Source organism: Elephantulus edwardii, unplaced genomic scaffold (genome assembly GCF_000299155.1).
Source record: "Elephantulus edwardii isolate Elephantulus edwardi_28Jun2011 unplaced genomic scaffold, EleEdw1.0 scaffold00225, whole genome shotgun sequence".
In the NCBI taxonomy this organism is placed as follows: domain Eukaryota; kingdom Metazoa; phylum Chordata; class Mammalia; order Macroscelidea; family Macroscelididae; genus Elephantulus; species Elephantulus edwardii.
In genome coordinates this window covers 4,763,178-4,781,945 of record NW_006399975.1, presented here as the reverse complement: position 1 = coordinate 4,781,945, position 18,768 = coordinate 4,763,178, and the positions used below count along the sequence as shown (strand labels likewise).

The 18,768-nt window shown below is 38.6% G+C and overlaps 1 protein-coding gene across 1 annotated transcript; it reads left to right on the top strand.

Moving 5' to 3' along the window:
* The first annotated feature begins 102 nt into the window (after nucleotides 1-102).
* On the top strand, nucleotides 103-15,630 carry LOC102857901 (probable ribosome biogenesis protein RLP24-like). Its single transcript, XM_006898244.1, has 6 exons — nucleotides 103-303; nucleotides 2,460-2,573; nucleotides 4,111-4,183; nucleotides 10,731-10,794; nucleotides 14,457-14,542; nucleotides 15,557-15,630. Exons 1-6 carry the CDS (start codon nucleotides 223-225, stop codon nucleotides 15,628-15,630), a joined length of 492 nt encoding a protein of 163 aa, XP_006898306.1. The 5' UTR covers nucleotides 103-222.
* Nucleotides 15,631-18,768: the final 3,138 nt, after the last annotated feature.

The following is an 18,768-nucleotide window of genomic DNA, read 5'->3' as shown; positions in this document are numbered from 1 at the left end:
GTTGACTATGGAGCCAAGCTAACTAAAGCTGTGTACAATCTCAAAGGCAGTTTTTAATCTCCCAAATGGCCACGCGGGGGCGCACTCGCCAGACAGCCTAGTACTAAGGACTCTCGCCTTTGCCGAGGGCGAGACTGCGGAAAGAACCACTTCCTGTGATCAGGCTACATCACTTCCTCCCACGCTTGGCTTTCGGCTGGTGGGTACTCACGAGGGGTCAACATGCGTATAGAGAAGTGTTACTTCTGTTCGGGGCCCGTCTACCCCGGCCACGGCATGATGTTCGTCCGCAACGATTGCAAGGTGGGTTGTCTAAGAGCAGCGCGCTCCCGCCTGCGCGCCGCGGGCCCCGAATCCCGCCCGCCGCCTGGTTCTCCGCGCGGAATTTTCGTCCTGGGGTCTCAGGGATGCCCAAAACTCCAGCGTGGTGGGTACTCCGCCTGTGGCTGCCTTGAAAGGCCATGTCAGGCCACCTCAGTGAGGAGCAAAAGAGAGTCCAATGGGACTTGATGGAGGACCTGGGGTTCTGTTAGGACTTCTCGGCCACACTGTACCCGACCACAGTCTTTAATCTGGGAAACTCTGTTGAGTTCATTCTCTCTCCCCAGTACTGTGGGGTTTTAAAGAACTAATACCATAGTAAGTAGTAAAGGTAGAGTCGTGTGTGAAGCATTAAGGAATCAAAGATGAGTAGGTATTTAGTTCTTAGATGTGAGTTGAGGGGGAAAAACTCAAAAACGGGAAGTGTCATTTATCCTGGCTCTTAAAATTAGAGTAAGAAAAGGAGTTAAGGTTAGACTAGGGGTAAGGAAAGTCAGCAGTTTGGAAAAGGCACAAAAAGGAGTAATTACTTCTTTTTGCTTAGGAAGTTGTGATTGTAGATGATGATGGAAGCTGCTTGTTGAAGCTTCTCTGTTGCTCTGGGCTCTGGAGTCGGAACTGGCTGACAGCTGACATTCCAGCTGGTTTTTAAAGAGGCTGTAAATTGCTTAGGAGGGAAAGTGTCCTGTCTCCTGCGGCGCAGCTGGCGAATTCACCTCTGGGCGCATTTGGGTTGGCAGCACGGCTATTAACCACCAAGGCACCAGAACTTCCTTTAAGGTTATGGAAGCTCAGGTTGTCTAGTGGTAAGATGTGGGGCTGGCAGCCCAAAGGTACGGGGTTCAAATGGGTTGGTTCCGACTGGACACAACCACCACCACCGGATTAAACTAGTATTGTTTCTAAGAGAGCTTTGTTGTATCCTAACCTACACATTCCCCATAGAACAAAGTGTATAAAAGTGACATGTATTATAATGTGTTACATGCACACATATGTTGCTGGGTGCCAGTGAGTCTATTCTGGCTGTATTTTTTACCGTAATCGTCACTTTCTCGCTGGAAATGCTTAATGAATTGAAAACCACCAGCCTTTTGGTTATCAGCTGAGTGTTTAGCTGTTGCACTACCACGGCTCCTTTCCATCCTCATGCTTTGTTTGACTCGTGAAATTGTTCACTTTAGCCTGTTTTGTTGTGGAATCAAGCCAGGAAAATTCAACTAAAATTTCTTTTTCAAGATCCATAAATTCCCAATAATTTTTCTTCTGCAGTAACACACACACTCCCATTATGATATGCCATTGTTGATTCTGACTTGTAACAACCCCATATGACAGAGTGGAACTACTTCTAGAGCTTTCTAAGATCCAAGTCTTTCTGAGAGGGAAATCTTTACTGGATGATTTCAAACTGCCGACCTTTGGGTGAGCAGAGAGTGCTTGACCATTGCATTACAAGGACCCCCTCAGATAATACATTATAAGATATAGTTTTTGCTTCATAATGAGTCCTATTAAGACATTTCAGGAACACACTGAAGGATCACTATTAAAGGGACAGATCTTTTGAAATGAGGGTGGAGAGTTAGAGCAATAATGAATCTTAACAGCAGATTTTTACATGCATAGTTTAGAAAACAGATTTATTGTCAACTTCATTTGCTTTTGAAATTATTTTTGCTTTTATCAAGAAATATGGAAATAAAGGAAATTCTTAATGGCCTTTTGAAATGTTTATTTCCATTAAGGTATAGATTACCTTTAATTGTAGGTACCTACATGACTTTCATTAAAATTACTCCCTTTTATCTGAGATCTAGAAGAAGTTTTATTGTAATTGTGTAAGTTTAGAGTTTTTATTTTAATTGTAAAAAACCAGCTAGTAGTATTTAGTCATAGGGCCTTTGTCAGGAATGGTTGCTGATAGCCAAAAGAGTTTGATTTCCATTTCATTTGATACATCTGACATGTTCCTAACTGTGGTTGTGAGAAGGTGAGAAGAATTATGCGTGAGAATTATTGTCACTTCTGAGACTATAAGTGACTTTACAGTACTTTTTGTCTAAGGGAGGGAAGCATCTTGTAAAACAAAACCTTTTAATAGTGACCTGTGGTGTTCTAATTTACTTCTCTTGTAGGTGTTCCGATTTTGTAAATCCAAATGTCATAAAAACTTTAAAAAGAAGCGCAATCCTCGCAAGGTCAGGTGGACTAAAGCATTTCGGAAAGCAGCGGGTAAAGAACTTACAGTGGTGAGTAGAGAGAACTGTTAACATCGTGTTTACATTTTTCAAATTTTAACTTTGGGAATATGGGATTTTTATGAATATGGAATTTAACAAACTGTAACAGAGCATCCTATAATATGATTGATGAATGATTTTTTCACATTAGGTTGTGGAAATAATTGCATTCTTGTGTGATCCTGAAAGCTATGATTCTGTAGAATTCTTATCAGGCCTGTGTATTTCTGTGTAGAACACACATAAAGATCTACCTCCATTAAGGGAGAAAAGGCTGTTGGACAGGCTGTGTGGGAGTTGTTGTTGTTGTTGTTATGTGCTGTTGAGTTGCTTGCGACTCATTAGCGACCCTATGTGTGGGAGAAGGATCTTTAAACTGAACTCTGCTTCCCTGACCTCATCCTCCACCGAAACCTCTTCCCTATCCCTTTACTGCGTAAGGCTAGGATTGACAAGCATTCACCATGAAGCCCCTTTCCTGGCTTTCTTAAGAGGTTTTCAGTGAACGTCAGACAAACTGCAAGGCCAAATCGTAATTATTTGTAACAAATAATTTTATATCTGCATGAGAAGTTGTCCAGCACCTCAAATGCAAGTGGCAGCTACATAAATGAAGAAAGGATGATCAGAGCCATTCACTGGTGACCGTTTGTCTTGTTAGTACTACGGTTATTGCCATCTGAATAGAAGCAAGTGTATACAGATGACATAGCTAAATGCAGAGTTAGCACTCTTCCATAAGCCAGTGTCATATAGATAAGAAAACTATAAGTTGTTTTACCAGTAAACTTGTCGTTTATTCAGAATTGCTTTGCATGTTCTGAGAAATGTGGCTACACTGGTGTCCACATTTGGAGGAGATCTAAAGACTCTCAGGTGGCACCATGTTTATTTGAAGATGTATAATTTCACATATTGGTGCTGTACCAAGCATTTAGGTTGAATCATGGGATATTTTTATACCTTTTAATCATGAAATGAACGACAGTTTCTTATTGTCCAGCCTACTACAAAATAGTCTGAGTCTCCTCTCAGGATGGGACATTAAGAAAGAGATTTTTAAAATTTATTTGTAATCCCCATGATTATTACATGCCTTTCTAGGAATGAGGGTTATGCTCTCTCTTCCCTCTCTTTGAGAATCACTCACATATGGATAGCTTTCCATAGGGATATCTTTTACAGAGAGTTATATAAAGGGGGGAAGTTTTTTATCCTATGAGATCACTATTTTGTTTTTTTTTTTTTAATTTAATTATTTTCTCTGTGCGTGTACCATCAAATTGGATCTGACTGGTACAGGAGGAGATGGTTCCTCCTTCTCTGGCAGGGCATCTGGTGGATTTGAACCACAAATCTCTGGGATTGCAGTGCAGCTTCTTGCCACTAGGCCACCAGAGCTCCCCCATGAGATCACTATTTAATGAAGTCTTAGTATGTGTGTGTGGTTTGACACATGGAACTCTTGTGAAAGAGGAGTAGATTTTAAGAAATAGTTCCATTCTGCTTCTCTTAAAACCATCTAATTTTTTTTCCCTTTCTACAGGATAATTCATTTGAATTTGAAAAGCGTAGAAATGAACCTGTCAAATACCAGCGGGAACTGTGGAATAAAACTAGTAAGTCACAAGAGAATACTAGAAATATTTAAGAGAGACTAGTTTGGTATATTACATTAGCTTTAATGTCAGTTGTTATTGAAATACTTTTTTTCTTTATTACTACTTTTATTATTTTAATGGGTCTGTAATGTTTATGTCTAATATAAGCTATTGCTAATCCTCAGAATTATTTGATGTATCCATATAGATGTATTGGTGGTGTTGTGTACATTTGAGATGGAACCGACCCATAGTTGACTCTCCAGTGAGTTTTCAGAGGCAGTAAAGAGATTGTGGAAAAGATTGTGCATCCTTCTCCTGTGGAGCAGCTGGTAGATTCAAACTGCAAGCCTTTGGGATTGCAGTGCAGCTTCTTACCACTAGGCCAGCAGAGCTCCATAAATATTTACATGTAAGGATCCAAAAACCTGAAGAAAAAAAGAATAATTTTGGGGATGGTGTGGTATGAATATACTTGAGTATGTATAAAATGTACACAAACCCCACCATTTTACAAGCTTATATCACATTAGAGATATTAACAGTGTTTATAAAATGCTCATGTAAAATTAAGAAATGTCGCTAATCTCTAAAATTTTAAAATAGAGCTATTTAGGTAATAATTTTTCTAACAGAATTTCTTCTATGTACTTGACTTAATGAAGCTGCTCTTATTACTGTTGATTTGAATCTGACCCCTAGACCTGAGAGGGAGCTCTGGTTGCTTAATAGTAAAAAGTTGTGCTGCCAGCTTAAAGGCAGTTTGAATCCACCATGTGCTCCTAGGGTGAAAATGGGCGGTCTCCTCCGATGCCTCTGAAAACCCCCCGGAGGGTCAGCTCTTGTTGGATTTCTGCAGCTCTAAATCCTAATCTTAGCCTGCAGATGTTTTTCCTGTAGAATGGCTGGTGAACTCGTACTGGTGATCTTTAATTTAGCATTCCAGCATGTAACACACTAATACTTAGTTTTAGTTCTCTCTCCTGCCCAAAGTGAGCTGAGATGTAAAGTAAAACTTAGATCCCTTAAGATAGCTTGTAGATTCTTCTATGTTTGTGTCTTTGAGGCCTTTTAATTTTTTCTTTCTCCCATGGCTTTCTTAAGATATTTCTGGTATTGGCTGTTGGGTGATAATGCTTTGTTAAGTAGAAATTCCTGATGTTTAGAATACTTTGACCCTTTTATTGCTCTCCTAATGGCTCATAGACAGAACATCTGTTTGAACATCTGTTCCTCAGCCAGTTGCAAGACCTCTGGGAAGGAATAGAAAAGTCGTAGACCTTTATAGTCATATTTGACACCCTCTCAAATTTGTTTTTAGAAACCTGATAGCCTAATGGTTAAGTGTTGGGATGCTAACCATGAAGTTAGTAATTTGAACCCACCTAAGGGAGCTCTAGTGTCTTAGTGGTAAGGAGTTTGGCTGCCAACCCAAAGGCACATGGTTCAAATCCACCAGCTGCTTTGGGAGAGAAAGATGGGCATTCTCTTCTTATGCAGTTAACTGCCTCTAGAAACTCACTGCACGTATGTGCCAGTTCTGACTTGGTAGCACATCACAACAAGAAGAAAAGGAGCTGTCGCCATAGCATTCAATCTGTATACGGAGCAAATAATTTGAGAGACTGGATTTTATGAAGAAGAGTGTGGCATCAGAATCTAAGGAAAGTTCATTAACAACCTGCATTGTGTGGATGACACAACTTTGGCAAAAGCAAGGAAGACCCAAAGCGCTTATTGAATGAAGGTCAAAGACTACAGCCTTCAGTATGTATTATATCTCAACATCAAGAAAACAGCAACAAAAATCTCACCAGATAGTTGCAGAGAAGATTGAAGTTGTTAATAATTTCATCTTGCTTGAATCCACAGTCAACACCCTTGGTAACAGGAGTTAAGAAATCACAAGATTTGTGTTGGGGAAGTCAGTTGTCAGGGAGTTCTCCAAGGTACCAAGGAGCAGGGATGTTAGTTTGAAGATGATCTTTTCCGTTTTTTCCTATGCAACTTTCATTTGGACAATTAAGATCACGGTAAAAGAGTCCATGCCTTTCAGCTGTGTTGTTGGAGAAGAGTACTGAATACCCCAGGGACTGCCAAAAGAAGAAAAAATATGCCTTGGAGAAGATACAACTGAAGTGCTCCTTGGAGGGAAGGATGATGAAACTCAGTCTCATATACTTTGTGCATGTTAAGAGGGTCAGTCCTTGAAAAAGGATATCATGCTCTGAAGGGTAGAGGGTCAGTAAAAGAGGAAGACTTTCAACTAGGTAGATTGGCATAGTGGCTGGAGCAGTGGGCTCGAGTATATCAGGGATGGTGCAGGAGAGGGCAGGGCTTAGGCCTGCTGTCCATAGTGTTACTATAAGTCATAGTCGACTTGATGGCACCTAGCAACAGGGAGCTCTGGTGTCCTGCTGTCTAAGAAGTTATGCTGCTAGCCCAAGCGAAGTTGTTTCAAATCTACCAGCAGCTCTGTTTGAGAGAGAATTAGCATTTTCCGCTGGTGAGATTTACAGACTGAAAATCTGGTGGAGAGTCAGTTATGAGTTAGTTTCAACTCAACAGGTCTGTGTGGGAGAAGGAAGCGTCAGTGTGCTTCCATCAAGAAGAGAGATTAGAAAACTTTATGGGACAATTCAACCATGTCCCATAGAGTCAAAATTGACTTTACAGAACTTGGTTTATTATTTTGAGCAGTGTAGAGAAATCATTGCCTTTTCTTTGTAACCCTAAATATTCTGCCCCATTTTTCTTTTCTAATTACTTAAATGTGGCAGTGATGCTTCTTGGCATTAAGCCTTAGACCTAAGGAATTTGCAGCTGTGTGAATAGTTTGTCCAGATAATTTTTTTTAAGGTCTTTTACTTCCTGTTTTGTAATTAGAAGGACAATTTCTGAAAAGCAGTTGATTTTATTGAGTTTCTTTGGCAAAGCAATAATGCTAATTAAAAAATCAAAGCTTTCTAAACAGATGAAAAAGCTTTATAGAATATTCTAATTGAATAAAAATGACACCCTTATTTAGAGCCATTGTTTCTTATATTTCTGGATATTTTCACAAAGTTCTAAATAATTTCTTGATCCCATTCAGTTTTATTTCATTTTGACATTTGTGTTTCTTTTTTATAACTGCTTGAAGAGAGCAGCCAGATCATTTTTACATGTTTTATTACTACATTTATTTGGTTAATAGCTTGATAGTGAATCTGAATGGCATTCTCTATTTTAGTCATATTTACATATTCAGTTATTATGATCCTCTTTGCTGGTACAAGTTATACTGCTTAGACTTCATTATTATTTTAATGATAATGTGCTTTGCAGTTCTTTTATTTCGGTGCAGCACACATTTAATAGGCATCAGTTCTGGCAGTACTTCAATACTGAAGTACTGAATACAGATATGAACAAGGCATATATAGGCCATGCCCTCTAGGTATATTTTACTGAGTTCTCCTCTTGACTGTTTCTCTTGGTAAATTAGTTCAGGTATTATCACGGTATCTGATTCCCTTTCCACACTTACTTATATATTGTCCCCTGGCCCTCAACAATTTTTTGTTACCTTTTTATATTTTATATTGTTGTGTACCATTGAGTCAGAACCGACCCATAGCTGACCCTCTGCTGGGTTTTCAGAGGCAGTTAATTGCACGGGAGGAGATTGACCATCCTTCTCCCACGGTGCAGTTGGTGAATTCCTACTGTGTGCTTTTGGGATTGCAGTGCAGCTTCTTGCCACTAGGCCACCAGTGTTCCCTTATTTTACATTGGAATACGAAAAAAAATAGACTTTTCAAAGAAACTTGCTAAGTAGACAGTTGAAAGTCTTCTGAAACATAAAGAGGTTTCCTGTTGAGTATGCAGTTAATTAAAAACCTTATTTATTATTTCCAGAAATAATATATCCTTTTCCAGAGAGATTTGTTGATTCCATGGCTCCCAGATATACCCAGTATTTTGTCTGGAAGATTCTCCCACCATGTGATTGTTGTACTGTCATGGCTTGCATGCTGCTGTGATGTTGGAAGCTATGCTGCTGGTATTTTAAGTACCAGAAGGGTCACCTGTGGTAGACAGGTTTCAGCAGAACTGCTAGAGGAAGAGAGACTGGATGGGAAACATGACTGGGCATCCACTTAGGAAATAATGGTCCATTAAAAGCATGTGACTAACACTGGAACATTGTCTGATATAGTTCTGAAAGATGAGGCCCTCCGATTGGGAGGTACTCACGCTGTGACTAGGGAAGCCGCTTCCTCAAAATAGAGTCTGCTTTAGTGACTTGAATAGAGATAAAGCTTTAATTTGGTGAAAGACTTCATTTTCATTTGTTTATGTGGCAACAGCATCTATTAGTAATTGGAACATGGACTATACAAACTATGAATCAAAGATAATTGGAAGTTGGGGGGGGGAAAGGAATGCTTGAAGATCCATATTCTAGTCATTAGTGAGCTGAGATGGACTGATAGGAGCCATATTTAATCCAGCAGTCATGTGCTGTACGTTGTTAACATTCACAGGTTGAAGTGAAATAATGTCATAATCATTGTCAAAAAGAATATCGATGGAAAAACTACCAAAAAGGTGTTTAATTGTCACTGTACAAAGGCATTGCACCATGTGGATCATACTAAATTATGGATAACCTTGAGAATAGTAAGAATACCAGGAGATTTAATTGTGCTCATGCTGAACCTGTACATAGACTAAGAAACAGTGATTCAAGCAGAACAAGGGGATATGGCGTGATCTGAAACCAAGAAAATTGTATGTCACAATGGCATTATTTTCAGTCTGTATGTGAGGCAAATAATCTGAGAATCTGGACTGTATGAAGAAGAATATGGTACCAGAATTGGAAAAAGACTCATCAGCCTTGCAGGTCACAAAACCTAACCTTTTCTGCATAAAGAAAAGAGGACTTGAAGCACTTACTGATGAAGAGCAAAGCCTTCAGTATAGATTATAACTCAACCTAAAGAAAGAAAACCCCTTAAAACTGGACCAATTTACAAAGTTATGATAAACCAACAAAAGATTGAAGTTGTCAGTTTAATTTTGCAGCACTCAGAGAAGCATTAGTAAAAAAAAAGTCAAATTTTTAATGCATTCATTAAATCTGCTCCTAAGACCTCTGCCTCGAGAGCAGAAAATGGAACTTGGCTCAGGACCATGAGAATCTCTCTGAAAAGGCCAGAGGGAGTGAGAATAGTGCAGCCCCAGAGCAGAAAGCGGATAAAGACCTCAAGATCCAGTCCTCTGGTGCCTCCAGAGCCACACCAGTGTCGGGTGGTTCATTTATTTGTTGTTGACTCACAGACTTTGCTTACGTTTGTGGTACTGAAAATGGGGTTTATTAGAGAAATAAGTTGGAGAGTGGGAGAGACAAAGAATATCGCCTATTGCAAATCCAGATTTTAGCCCAGAAGTCCCAAGGCACAATTGCTCAATTATTCCAGGCTCCAGTTTGAGTTCAGCAATACAAATTCAAGAAGTCTTTGGTTTCCTCAATCATTAAGGTAGCTGGAGACTAGGGGTAATGGCTGAAAAAAGGCTGCACCAGTCTAACACCATAACATCTTTAAAAATTGACAGACTGGATACTTACCTGGCAGGGGAGATAATGTGATCACAAAGGTGGTTTTCCCAGGGCAAGGCTTATCCATTGCACTCTGGATGTGCTGACCCCTTGTAATTTCCCCAAATGTAGGAAACCAGACTGGACAATTTGCAGTAGTTTGTGTTCGGGCTTCCCTCAGAGGGAAAAAATTGACAAACTGACTTTAAGGAGCATAGTTGGGAGTTGTAGTGAACAAAGAGAGTAGCTACAACAGTGTGGGCTACTGCATGCATGAAGTATGTCTGAATTTAAATCTACAGTAAACGTGAAATACCTGCCAGATTTTGAAGATTGATAAAACTAGAATGCAGATACTGCGTTAATTGTTCTTTTATATAGATTACTTGTTAAAATGACATTTTCTGAATATATTGGATTAATCAGTTATATCATTAAATTTATTGCATCTGTTCCTTTTTTAATGTAGATATTAGAAAGCTTATAATTAGATGCATGGTTTTATAGTGGATATTGCTTATTGGAATTTTAGAGCATAGTTGGACTTAACTCTCTTTGAGTTAATAGAAGCTCCTATCCATAATTTTCTGAATAGTTTTATTTTAGTGGTTACGATTGTAAAAAAATTATCTGGAAGCTGGTTCATTATATTAATATTTATTTAAGTACATTGAAACTTGTGTTCTTGGCAGAAAAAAGCACTGTCTTTATGGAGACTATATGCTAAGAATTATTTTAGTTGCATTTAATCCACATTCTCTGTTGAATAAAATTTGAAATGCATTGACCTGGTTTAAAGTTGTACATAAATTTCTTCAACCATTTTAATAGGGAATGTCTTTGGAATTTTTTTTTAAATTTTAATTCATTTCTAAATCACTCAGAATTAAGAAATAATTTGTTAAAATGCTTGTGATTAGGATCATACTGCTTTAGACAAATGTGTTGCTAATTCTCACAATTTTTTTTTTAATATAGTTGATGCAATGAAGAGAGTGGAAGAGATTAAACAAAAACGCCAAGCTACATATATAATGAACAGGTATGAATCCTTTATAAAGTAAATCTACTGCATGTTGTACTACTAACGGAAAGGTTACTGACTCGAACGTACCAGTCACTCTGAGAGAAAGAATGAAGCAGTGTCCTATTAAGATTAATAGCCTCGAAAACCCAATGCAGGGTCCCTGTGAGTTTGAATCTGTTTCATGACTGTGGGCTTGGTATAAATCTAGAGGTATTAGTTCTGTTTTCCAATTTTTATTTTGACATATTTTCATAATTTATCCTGCTAAGATTAATAGCAGACTATTTATGAGCAGTCTCAGGTCAGCGTAGTCCCAAATTTTTAACCAGCTGTATGCATCGGTAACACAAACAGCTCCGTCTATAGCTCAGTTCCGCAATTCCTCTATGGCCCTTGGTTCATATTCACTAGATGGTCTCCAGACCCGCACTTATCAAGGGAATGACTCACGATAGTGATGGACCAGCATCCTGTAGACTGTCACTTGTGGTGACTGTGAGTGATGTAGGCTGATGGTGTGGAGACTGGTGAGCAGCTGTCCCAGGCAAGCTGCAAGCTTTTCAAAAGGAAAAAAGTGCCTAGCACTGTGGTCCCATGAGTTTATATCTGCCACTGTCCTTAATACAGTAATGACTTCAGCACAAAATACATGTTAATCACTGGCTTAGAGAAGACATCTGAATGATAAATCTTAGACACCCAGAACATAGTTTCAGTTTTAAAAACTTGTACCAAAAAAAAAAGTCTGATACAGTGTATTGTTTTTTATTCAGTTATTATTTTACAATTTTTTTTGTCTTTATGTATATAGTATGTTAAAGGCATTATGCCCTTTTCCTCCTAAAATAGACTTCAGTGTGTATGTCCTAGAAATAAGAACTCACATGAGTAATCAAGAAATTACATTGACACAGCTGTATTGCAAAACCATCAAGCTTTATTTAGATTTTGTCAGTTTTAGTAATGTATTTCATAGCCAAAGAAAATTCTGGTTTATGCATTGAATTTACTTTAATCCAGTAAACATTGTCATCTTTATCTTATATAACACTGACATTTTCAAAGTATATAAAGCAGTTATTTGTATATCATGTTCCTTTTAATATACATTTAAGTTTATTTGATGTTTTCCTCTTAAGTAGATTTAGATTGGGTACCTTTGTCAAGAATGTCTTAGAATCTATAATGTAACTTTCTCATCATCTCAGAAAGCTCATGTTATCCCCTTACTGGTTATGGTTAAAGTTGTATCTGCCATGTTTCTTCACTGGAAAGTTACTGATTTTTTTCCTTTTTAACTAACACATATTTGAAAGAAATATTTTGAGAATCTGCAAAGAGCCTGTTACTCTTCAAACTTGTACCTACTGTTTTTAGCATCCATTGGAGAGTCTTTCCTGAGTCAGTTACTGGTGTGATTGTTGCCAAATCATATTTTTTTCTAACTGTAGCATTTCTTCTACCTTTGATACTTGGGATTCTCATGTAAAAAAGAATGTTCTTTTCTGCCTTCATTTATTCTTTCATACTATATCTGTGTGTATTCAATAAGGTTTTTACAGCATTCAGTGAGTTATGGTTTTTATTTTCACTGTTTATTTTAATACTCTGGTCTAGGTTTAGCCAGTGTTACAGATCAAGATATTCCTATGACCTTTTGATGAGTCCTTATGGTTCTTTGAATACTTTCTTGCTTTATGAGTAATGAAATATTTAAGGATAATTTGTACTTCTCTTCCTCTCACCTAGAGTTGGCTATTTCTTCACAATTAGGACATTAGTTTTAAAATCTTACTGTGGAAATCTATCATAGACAAAAAGCAGTTGTTTGCAGCATTCTGAGTTTAAAAAATAAAACATTACAGAGAAGAGGCTCAAATGTTTGACAGCAGTCTGTTGGCATTTTTGTTGTGGTAGTTTATTAGGTAACATACAGACTATAGTCTCTATTTGAGGACAAAAGATGTGGGCATTTGTGAAAAGAGCAAGGACTGTGTGAAGATGGCCATATCTGACCTCCACAAGGGGGGACTATACCTACTATCCCTGCCAACAACATCTACACGATAAAACCAATTCCTGTGAGGTCAGACCTGTCCCCATGCTCCCACACCTCTTGCTACTTATCCCAGTACCAGTCTTGCTGCTCTGCTGGGGTCCGAAATCCATTATGATTGCTCACAGACCACACAAAACCACATTGAGGGATATCAAAAGGCTGTAATTCAGTTGAGTAGCAGAATACACTCAATTCAAAGGCAGTTGTTGAAATGTGCTTTTACGCATCTCAGTCCTCAGCTTCACCATGGCTTTAAGCCAGTGCCTGTAAAGCTTCTCCACCTGCCTGTTGTGGCTCTCCCCCCTTAGTCGTCCAATAAACTAGTGCAAAGGCTCTTACCTCTGGTTCCGTGAGGTAGTTGGCCCAAGGTCAGCCCTACCTCTTGTGGGGTCTCTGGTTCTCTGCTTTGGCTGCTGTTGCTCCTGTAGGTGCTGTAGCTCCTGAGGTGCTCAGGAATCTTTGGCCTCCAAGGACTCACACTCAGCATGATCTGCTGCTTTTTTGCTGGTAACAAGAGTCCCAAAATCTCCTGCTAAATCTGCTCAATTTAGTGATGAGACTAGTCATTTCTCTTGTGAATAGGCTAACAAACCTTATTCCTGTCCATCCACATGGCATAGTCAAAGGGTAGAGAAGCCATTTTGAACTAGAAACCTTTAACGCCAAAGCGCTTGAATAGTTTTATGAGATAGAGCCCTACAGTGTATTACGGACATTTTTTTCTGAAGTTTGTTCATTCTTTTCTTAATTCACTCAGTTGGTAGATAGGTAGCTCTCATTTTGTCCCAGATGCTGAACTGGGCACTAGGGATACAATGAACAAGTTGACAGTGGGAATTTTGTTTGAGTGGAAATTCTGTTTAATTAGAAACTAGAAAAACATTGTGAATTTGAGTTGTTAAGGAAGAAAATGTGCCTTTAAAAGGCTCAACAGACAGCTTTACCTTAAATTTGGAAATAAATATAAGAAAGATATTGTCCTTTCGGGAATATTTTGAGAGAACTGAGAGACTTGGTGATGCTCCTGCTTTGGATGGAATGTGTGAAAGAGGAGGAAACGGAATGACAATCTCCTGGCTTAACTTCAACTTCTGACTGCAGAAGTTGGTAGAAGTCTTCTGTTTCCTCTTCTTTGGCTCTAGTTGTTGGTGCATATATTTGAATGATAGTGGTTGGTATTCACTGGACTTCCTTGTATGCGTATGGATATTATCCTGTCGCTTAAAGAGTGTATTGTTAACTGGTGTCTCAAAGAAGTTTCAAGGGAGTTTTGTGCTTAGTGATGCTGCCAGTCCCAAAGACATATGGATCTAATCCACGAGCTGTTCTGAGGGCAGTCTCCTCCCCTGTGATTTCCTGCCTCTGAAAACCTGCTGGAGGTGAGCTCTAAGTCCATTCAGACTTGACAATACACAGCGCGACAGAAAGTTTTAGGGAGCACAGGTGGACTAGTGCGTAGAGAACTACACTGCCAATCCAAAGACAAGTGGTTCAAATCTGCCAGCTTTTCCCTGGGAGAAAGAAGGGCTCTCTTCTGTGCGGGTTACAGCCTCTGAAAACCTGCAAAAACAAGGAATTTTGAGTGGCTAAAGTTTTGGCTTGATGTGTCCTATTCTAGGTTAAAGAAAAATAAAGAATTACAGAAAGCTCAGGATATCAAAGAAGTCAAGCAAAACATTCATCTTATCCGGGCACCTGTTGCAGGTAAGAATTGTGTAGCACAGGATTCTTGACTCTTGCAGGGGGAAGAACATCTAAGTGTTTGTGATCCATGTAATTGGGTATTACCTACCTTTCTTAAGTAAATCTTTTTCTAGGATGTGACTTGATGTATAAGAATGCAATTTATTCAGTATATTTCCCAATCAGTATATTTACTGTTTTTTGTCTCTTTTTCCTCATAGAATTTTATGTACATGTAAGCTCTCCAAGTTAAGCAAAATAATTTGAGTAATATTTTTTAGGCGATTTCCTTAACTAAAGGAGTGTATTTTATATTAATGGACTTAAAACTTTGGTAACAGAATTATTTGAGGGGCTTGGAGAAAACAGAGTCCTGTTCCCTCTGCATAAGGACCTCTGTGTGGTTCCCAAGACTCCCAGGTGATTCTGATGCACACTAAAGCGTGAAAACAATTGTATAGTTAATCCTTTGTTTTTGCTTAATTTACTGTTACTCAATAATTTCTACCTTTCTTGTGTATGACTTCTTCTGTGAGGTATTAGACACCCATTCTTCTTGAATGGTGTCAGGTATAGTTTGCTAAGTAATTTATTAATTAGGCAGATTGAATAAAAGGAAAGAAATTTTGGTAAGATTTAGTTAAAAATTGATTCCAGCATAATTACATGTCTGCCTCTTAGTAAAAGGCAAACTCTTTACCCATTGAGTCAATTTATGTAAAACCTAGGCTGTTTTTTGCACCAACATCTATTTAAACGGGTAAATACCTAGAGAATATACATACTGAGCTTCATATGTAGATGATATGAACTAACTCATAGAAAGTAATATGAATGGTTATCTAGCTTTTTAGGTGACCTTTTCAAAGGTAGGTAGTAGAATATTCAGAGCAGGGACCTTAGTCTAATTAGTTAGTTGCTATTAACTAATACTAACTCATTATTCTGAAGTGTTTAATATCCTTTATATAATAGTAGTATGACTTCTGCAAAGTAACAATGAATTGATAGTCTTTTTTGTTTTTCTTTTAAAAGGCAAAGGAAAGCAGCTGGAAGAAAAAATGGTACAGAAATTGCAAGAGGATGTGGATATGGAAGATACTTCTTAAAATTTTCCCTTATCTGTAACCATGTGTTTATGTATATTTAAAAACACCTTTGGAGACTTGGAACTTTTAATTGATTGATTTATTACTTACATAAGATTGCTTATGAAAGATGATTAAAAACATCATCATTGCAATCTGAAACATCAGTTATTATGGCTGTTTGTTTCTCATTAAATCTCACGGATTTACATAAATCATGAAAACTCATTTATGATTACAGATGTGAATTGTAGGCATACAATGGTCCATTTTCAGGTGATGACACTCTGTAGCATTTAATAATAACAATTTGTAAAATAAAATTTCCCTTTGCAGTGAAACACTCCTCTCTCTGTGTGTGTATAATACAAGGAACTAACGATCTATGTGAAATCTGACCTCATGATGTCTTTTATTTTGTTTTCAAGATTTGCTACTTAGATTTTACTGTCTTGGATAGAAGCCTTATTATGTTGAACTGTCCTAATTAAATTAGTTGTTTCGGACAGTTGAGGATGTTGGAAGTGATAGCTCAATATTGTTAGCTGCCATCGTGTTGACTAGGACTAATGGTGACTGTATCTTATACCATCCTCAAAATCTCCAGCCTGCTTAAGCCCATTGTTACAGTCACTGTGTCAGTCCATCCTTGATGAGGGTCTTCATCTCTTTCTCTGACCCTCTACCTTTCTCAGCATGCTGTCTTTTTCTAAGGACTTGTGCCTCTTGACAGCATTCCCAATGTATGTGAGAATTTTCACCATCTTTGCCTTTAAGGAGCATCTTTTTGTTGTTGTTGTTGTTGTTATGTGCCGTCGAGTCGTTTGCGACTCATAGTGACCCTATGTACAACAGCCCTAAACTCTGCTCTGTCCTGTGCCAGTCACACTGCCTCTGACACACCCAGCCTGATTACCCCAGTCACTGAATCAATCCACCTCATAGAGGGTCTTCCCCTCCTGCGCCGTCCCTCCACCCTCCCAAGCACGATGTCCCTCTCCAAGGACCCGTCCTTCCTGGCAACATGTCCAAAGTATGTCAGACGAAGCCCCAGAAACCTTGACTCTAAGGAGTAGCCTGGTTTAACCCTCTCCAGGAAGAATTAGTTTGTTTTCTTGGCAGTCCGTGGTACATTCAATACTCTTCTTCAGCACCACAGCTCAAAGGCATCAGTTCTTCTATCCTCCCTAGTCATTGTCTCTCTGATGCATAACAAGTGATTGCAAAGACCATGGCGTGTATCAGGTGCAAATAGACTTGTTTGTTCTTTTGGCAGTCTGTGGGATAGCACTGTTCCCTAACACCACAAAGTCAAAGGCACAGATTCTTCTGTCATCCTAATTTGTTGTCCAACTTTGTGGTACCTAGGAATCAACTGAAAATTCTATAACTTGGACCAGGCTCCCACTTAGTCTTTAACATCCTTTCTTTTTAACACTTTGGAGAAATCCTTAAAGATTTTCCTCACTGCAGCTTGTCTTTTGATTTCTTAACTTCTGTTACCATGTATATTGATTGTGGATCAATATAAAATGAGATAGTTGATGACTTGAGTCATTTCACTATCCATTATGGTGCTGCCTATGGATACACTTGTGAGGAAGTAAACCCTTGCTACTGAGCTTTAGATTGATTTCCTAAGCCTCACCATGGACAGCTGAGCTGAATAGTCGTTGCTGACATGATACCAAATTCTGTTAATTTCCACGTTGTGCACTGTAGAATATATTCAGTTCTAACTTCAGATTCCTGGTAGAAAACCATTTTTTTTTCTCCCAGCTTGCTTTTTATTTGGAACCAGGGTAATTCTAATGCTTTTTAAAATGTTGCCTGGTTTTCTTTATAAAAACATTTTGTCATCATAAAAATCTAATTTCCTTAAATGGAGCCCTGGTGGTGTAGTGTGTATTATACTTCAATAAAGATTTACGACCTCAGAAACTTGACAGTGAGTCACTGTGAGTCAGAGGCTACTTGATGGCAGTGAAAGGAATTTCTGAATATCTAGAAATAATTAGCAGGAGAAGCAGTTATGGGGATTGGAAAGCATACCTAAGGTTAGCATGTCCAGGCTTGACTTTAGGCAGGTTTCAACCTCTCAGTGCCTTTGATTGTGTATTTGCAAACAAGACATAGTCTTGAGGTTGTGAGAATTCAGTGAATTCAGTGATAGAATAGCACAGTGTTTACTTCCATGCTAATCTTTATTGTCTCATTTTGCAGATAAAGATCATGAAGGCACAGAGGATTAACTTCCCTTATTTCATAACTCGACAGTTACCAGAGATTAGATAGAAAGTCAGTCTTCCGGTTTTTAAGCACTAACTTGCATCTTAAACAGCAGCTTATAATGGTACTTGCTTAGTAAATGGTCAGTCCTTCAAGGGGAAAAAATTGCTGTAAAGTCTGCAGTCCATGGGTTTAAAATTATGTTCTTAGTATTCCCCTTTTGGTTAGGATTTTCTATGGACTTTTAGGTCAAAATGTTCAGTAATAATAACTGGATACCATTTGGTTCTGGCCTCACAGGAAAGGAGATAGTTGTGCATACAGGCAATTAGCCACACATTGCATGTCCTATTACTGACTCTTCCTTTCTCTCTTGCTCCAGTTGAATGGAGACCTATTGTTATGACTTGGAAAGATTTATTTAACATCCCAGACACCATGCAACAAAGTATGAGGTAAAATAGAGGCACTAAACCTGCATTTTTAGGCCAGTTTACTGATGGCTGGTGAAACCAGGGCCCTGAGGCAAGGGGGAAAACCCATGAGGTGGTGATGGTTTTTAGGTGCCACTGAGTGTAACTCAGACCCTATGAACAACAGACCTGAATCCTGTCCTATCCTTACTATCTATGATACACTTGAGCCCATTGCTGCAGTCACCATGTCAATCTAGCATATTGGAGGTCTTCCTTTCTTACACTTAGTGACAGCAGCAGCTATAGCCAAACCTGAGAATCAACATGAAATGGAGTTACCTTAGAACTGCTTTCTTCTACAGACAGAATCAGAGCTAAGACCTTTTGCCCAAGGTTGTTGGACACTGGGGGAAGGAGGTGGGGGAAGACAATATTGTCAGGACTGAGAACTTTTTAACACTGGCCCTGAGCCACAAGGCTCAAGGCTGAGGTGCCTGTGAGCACATTTTGGAAG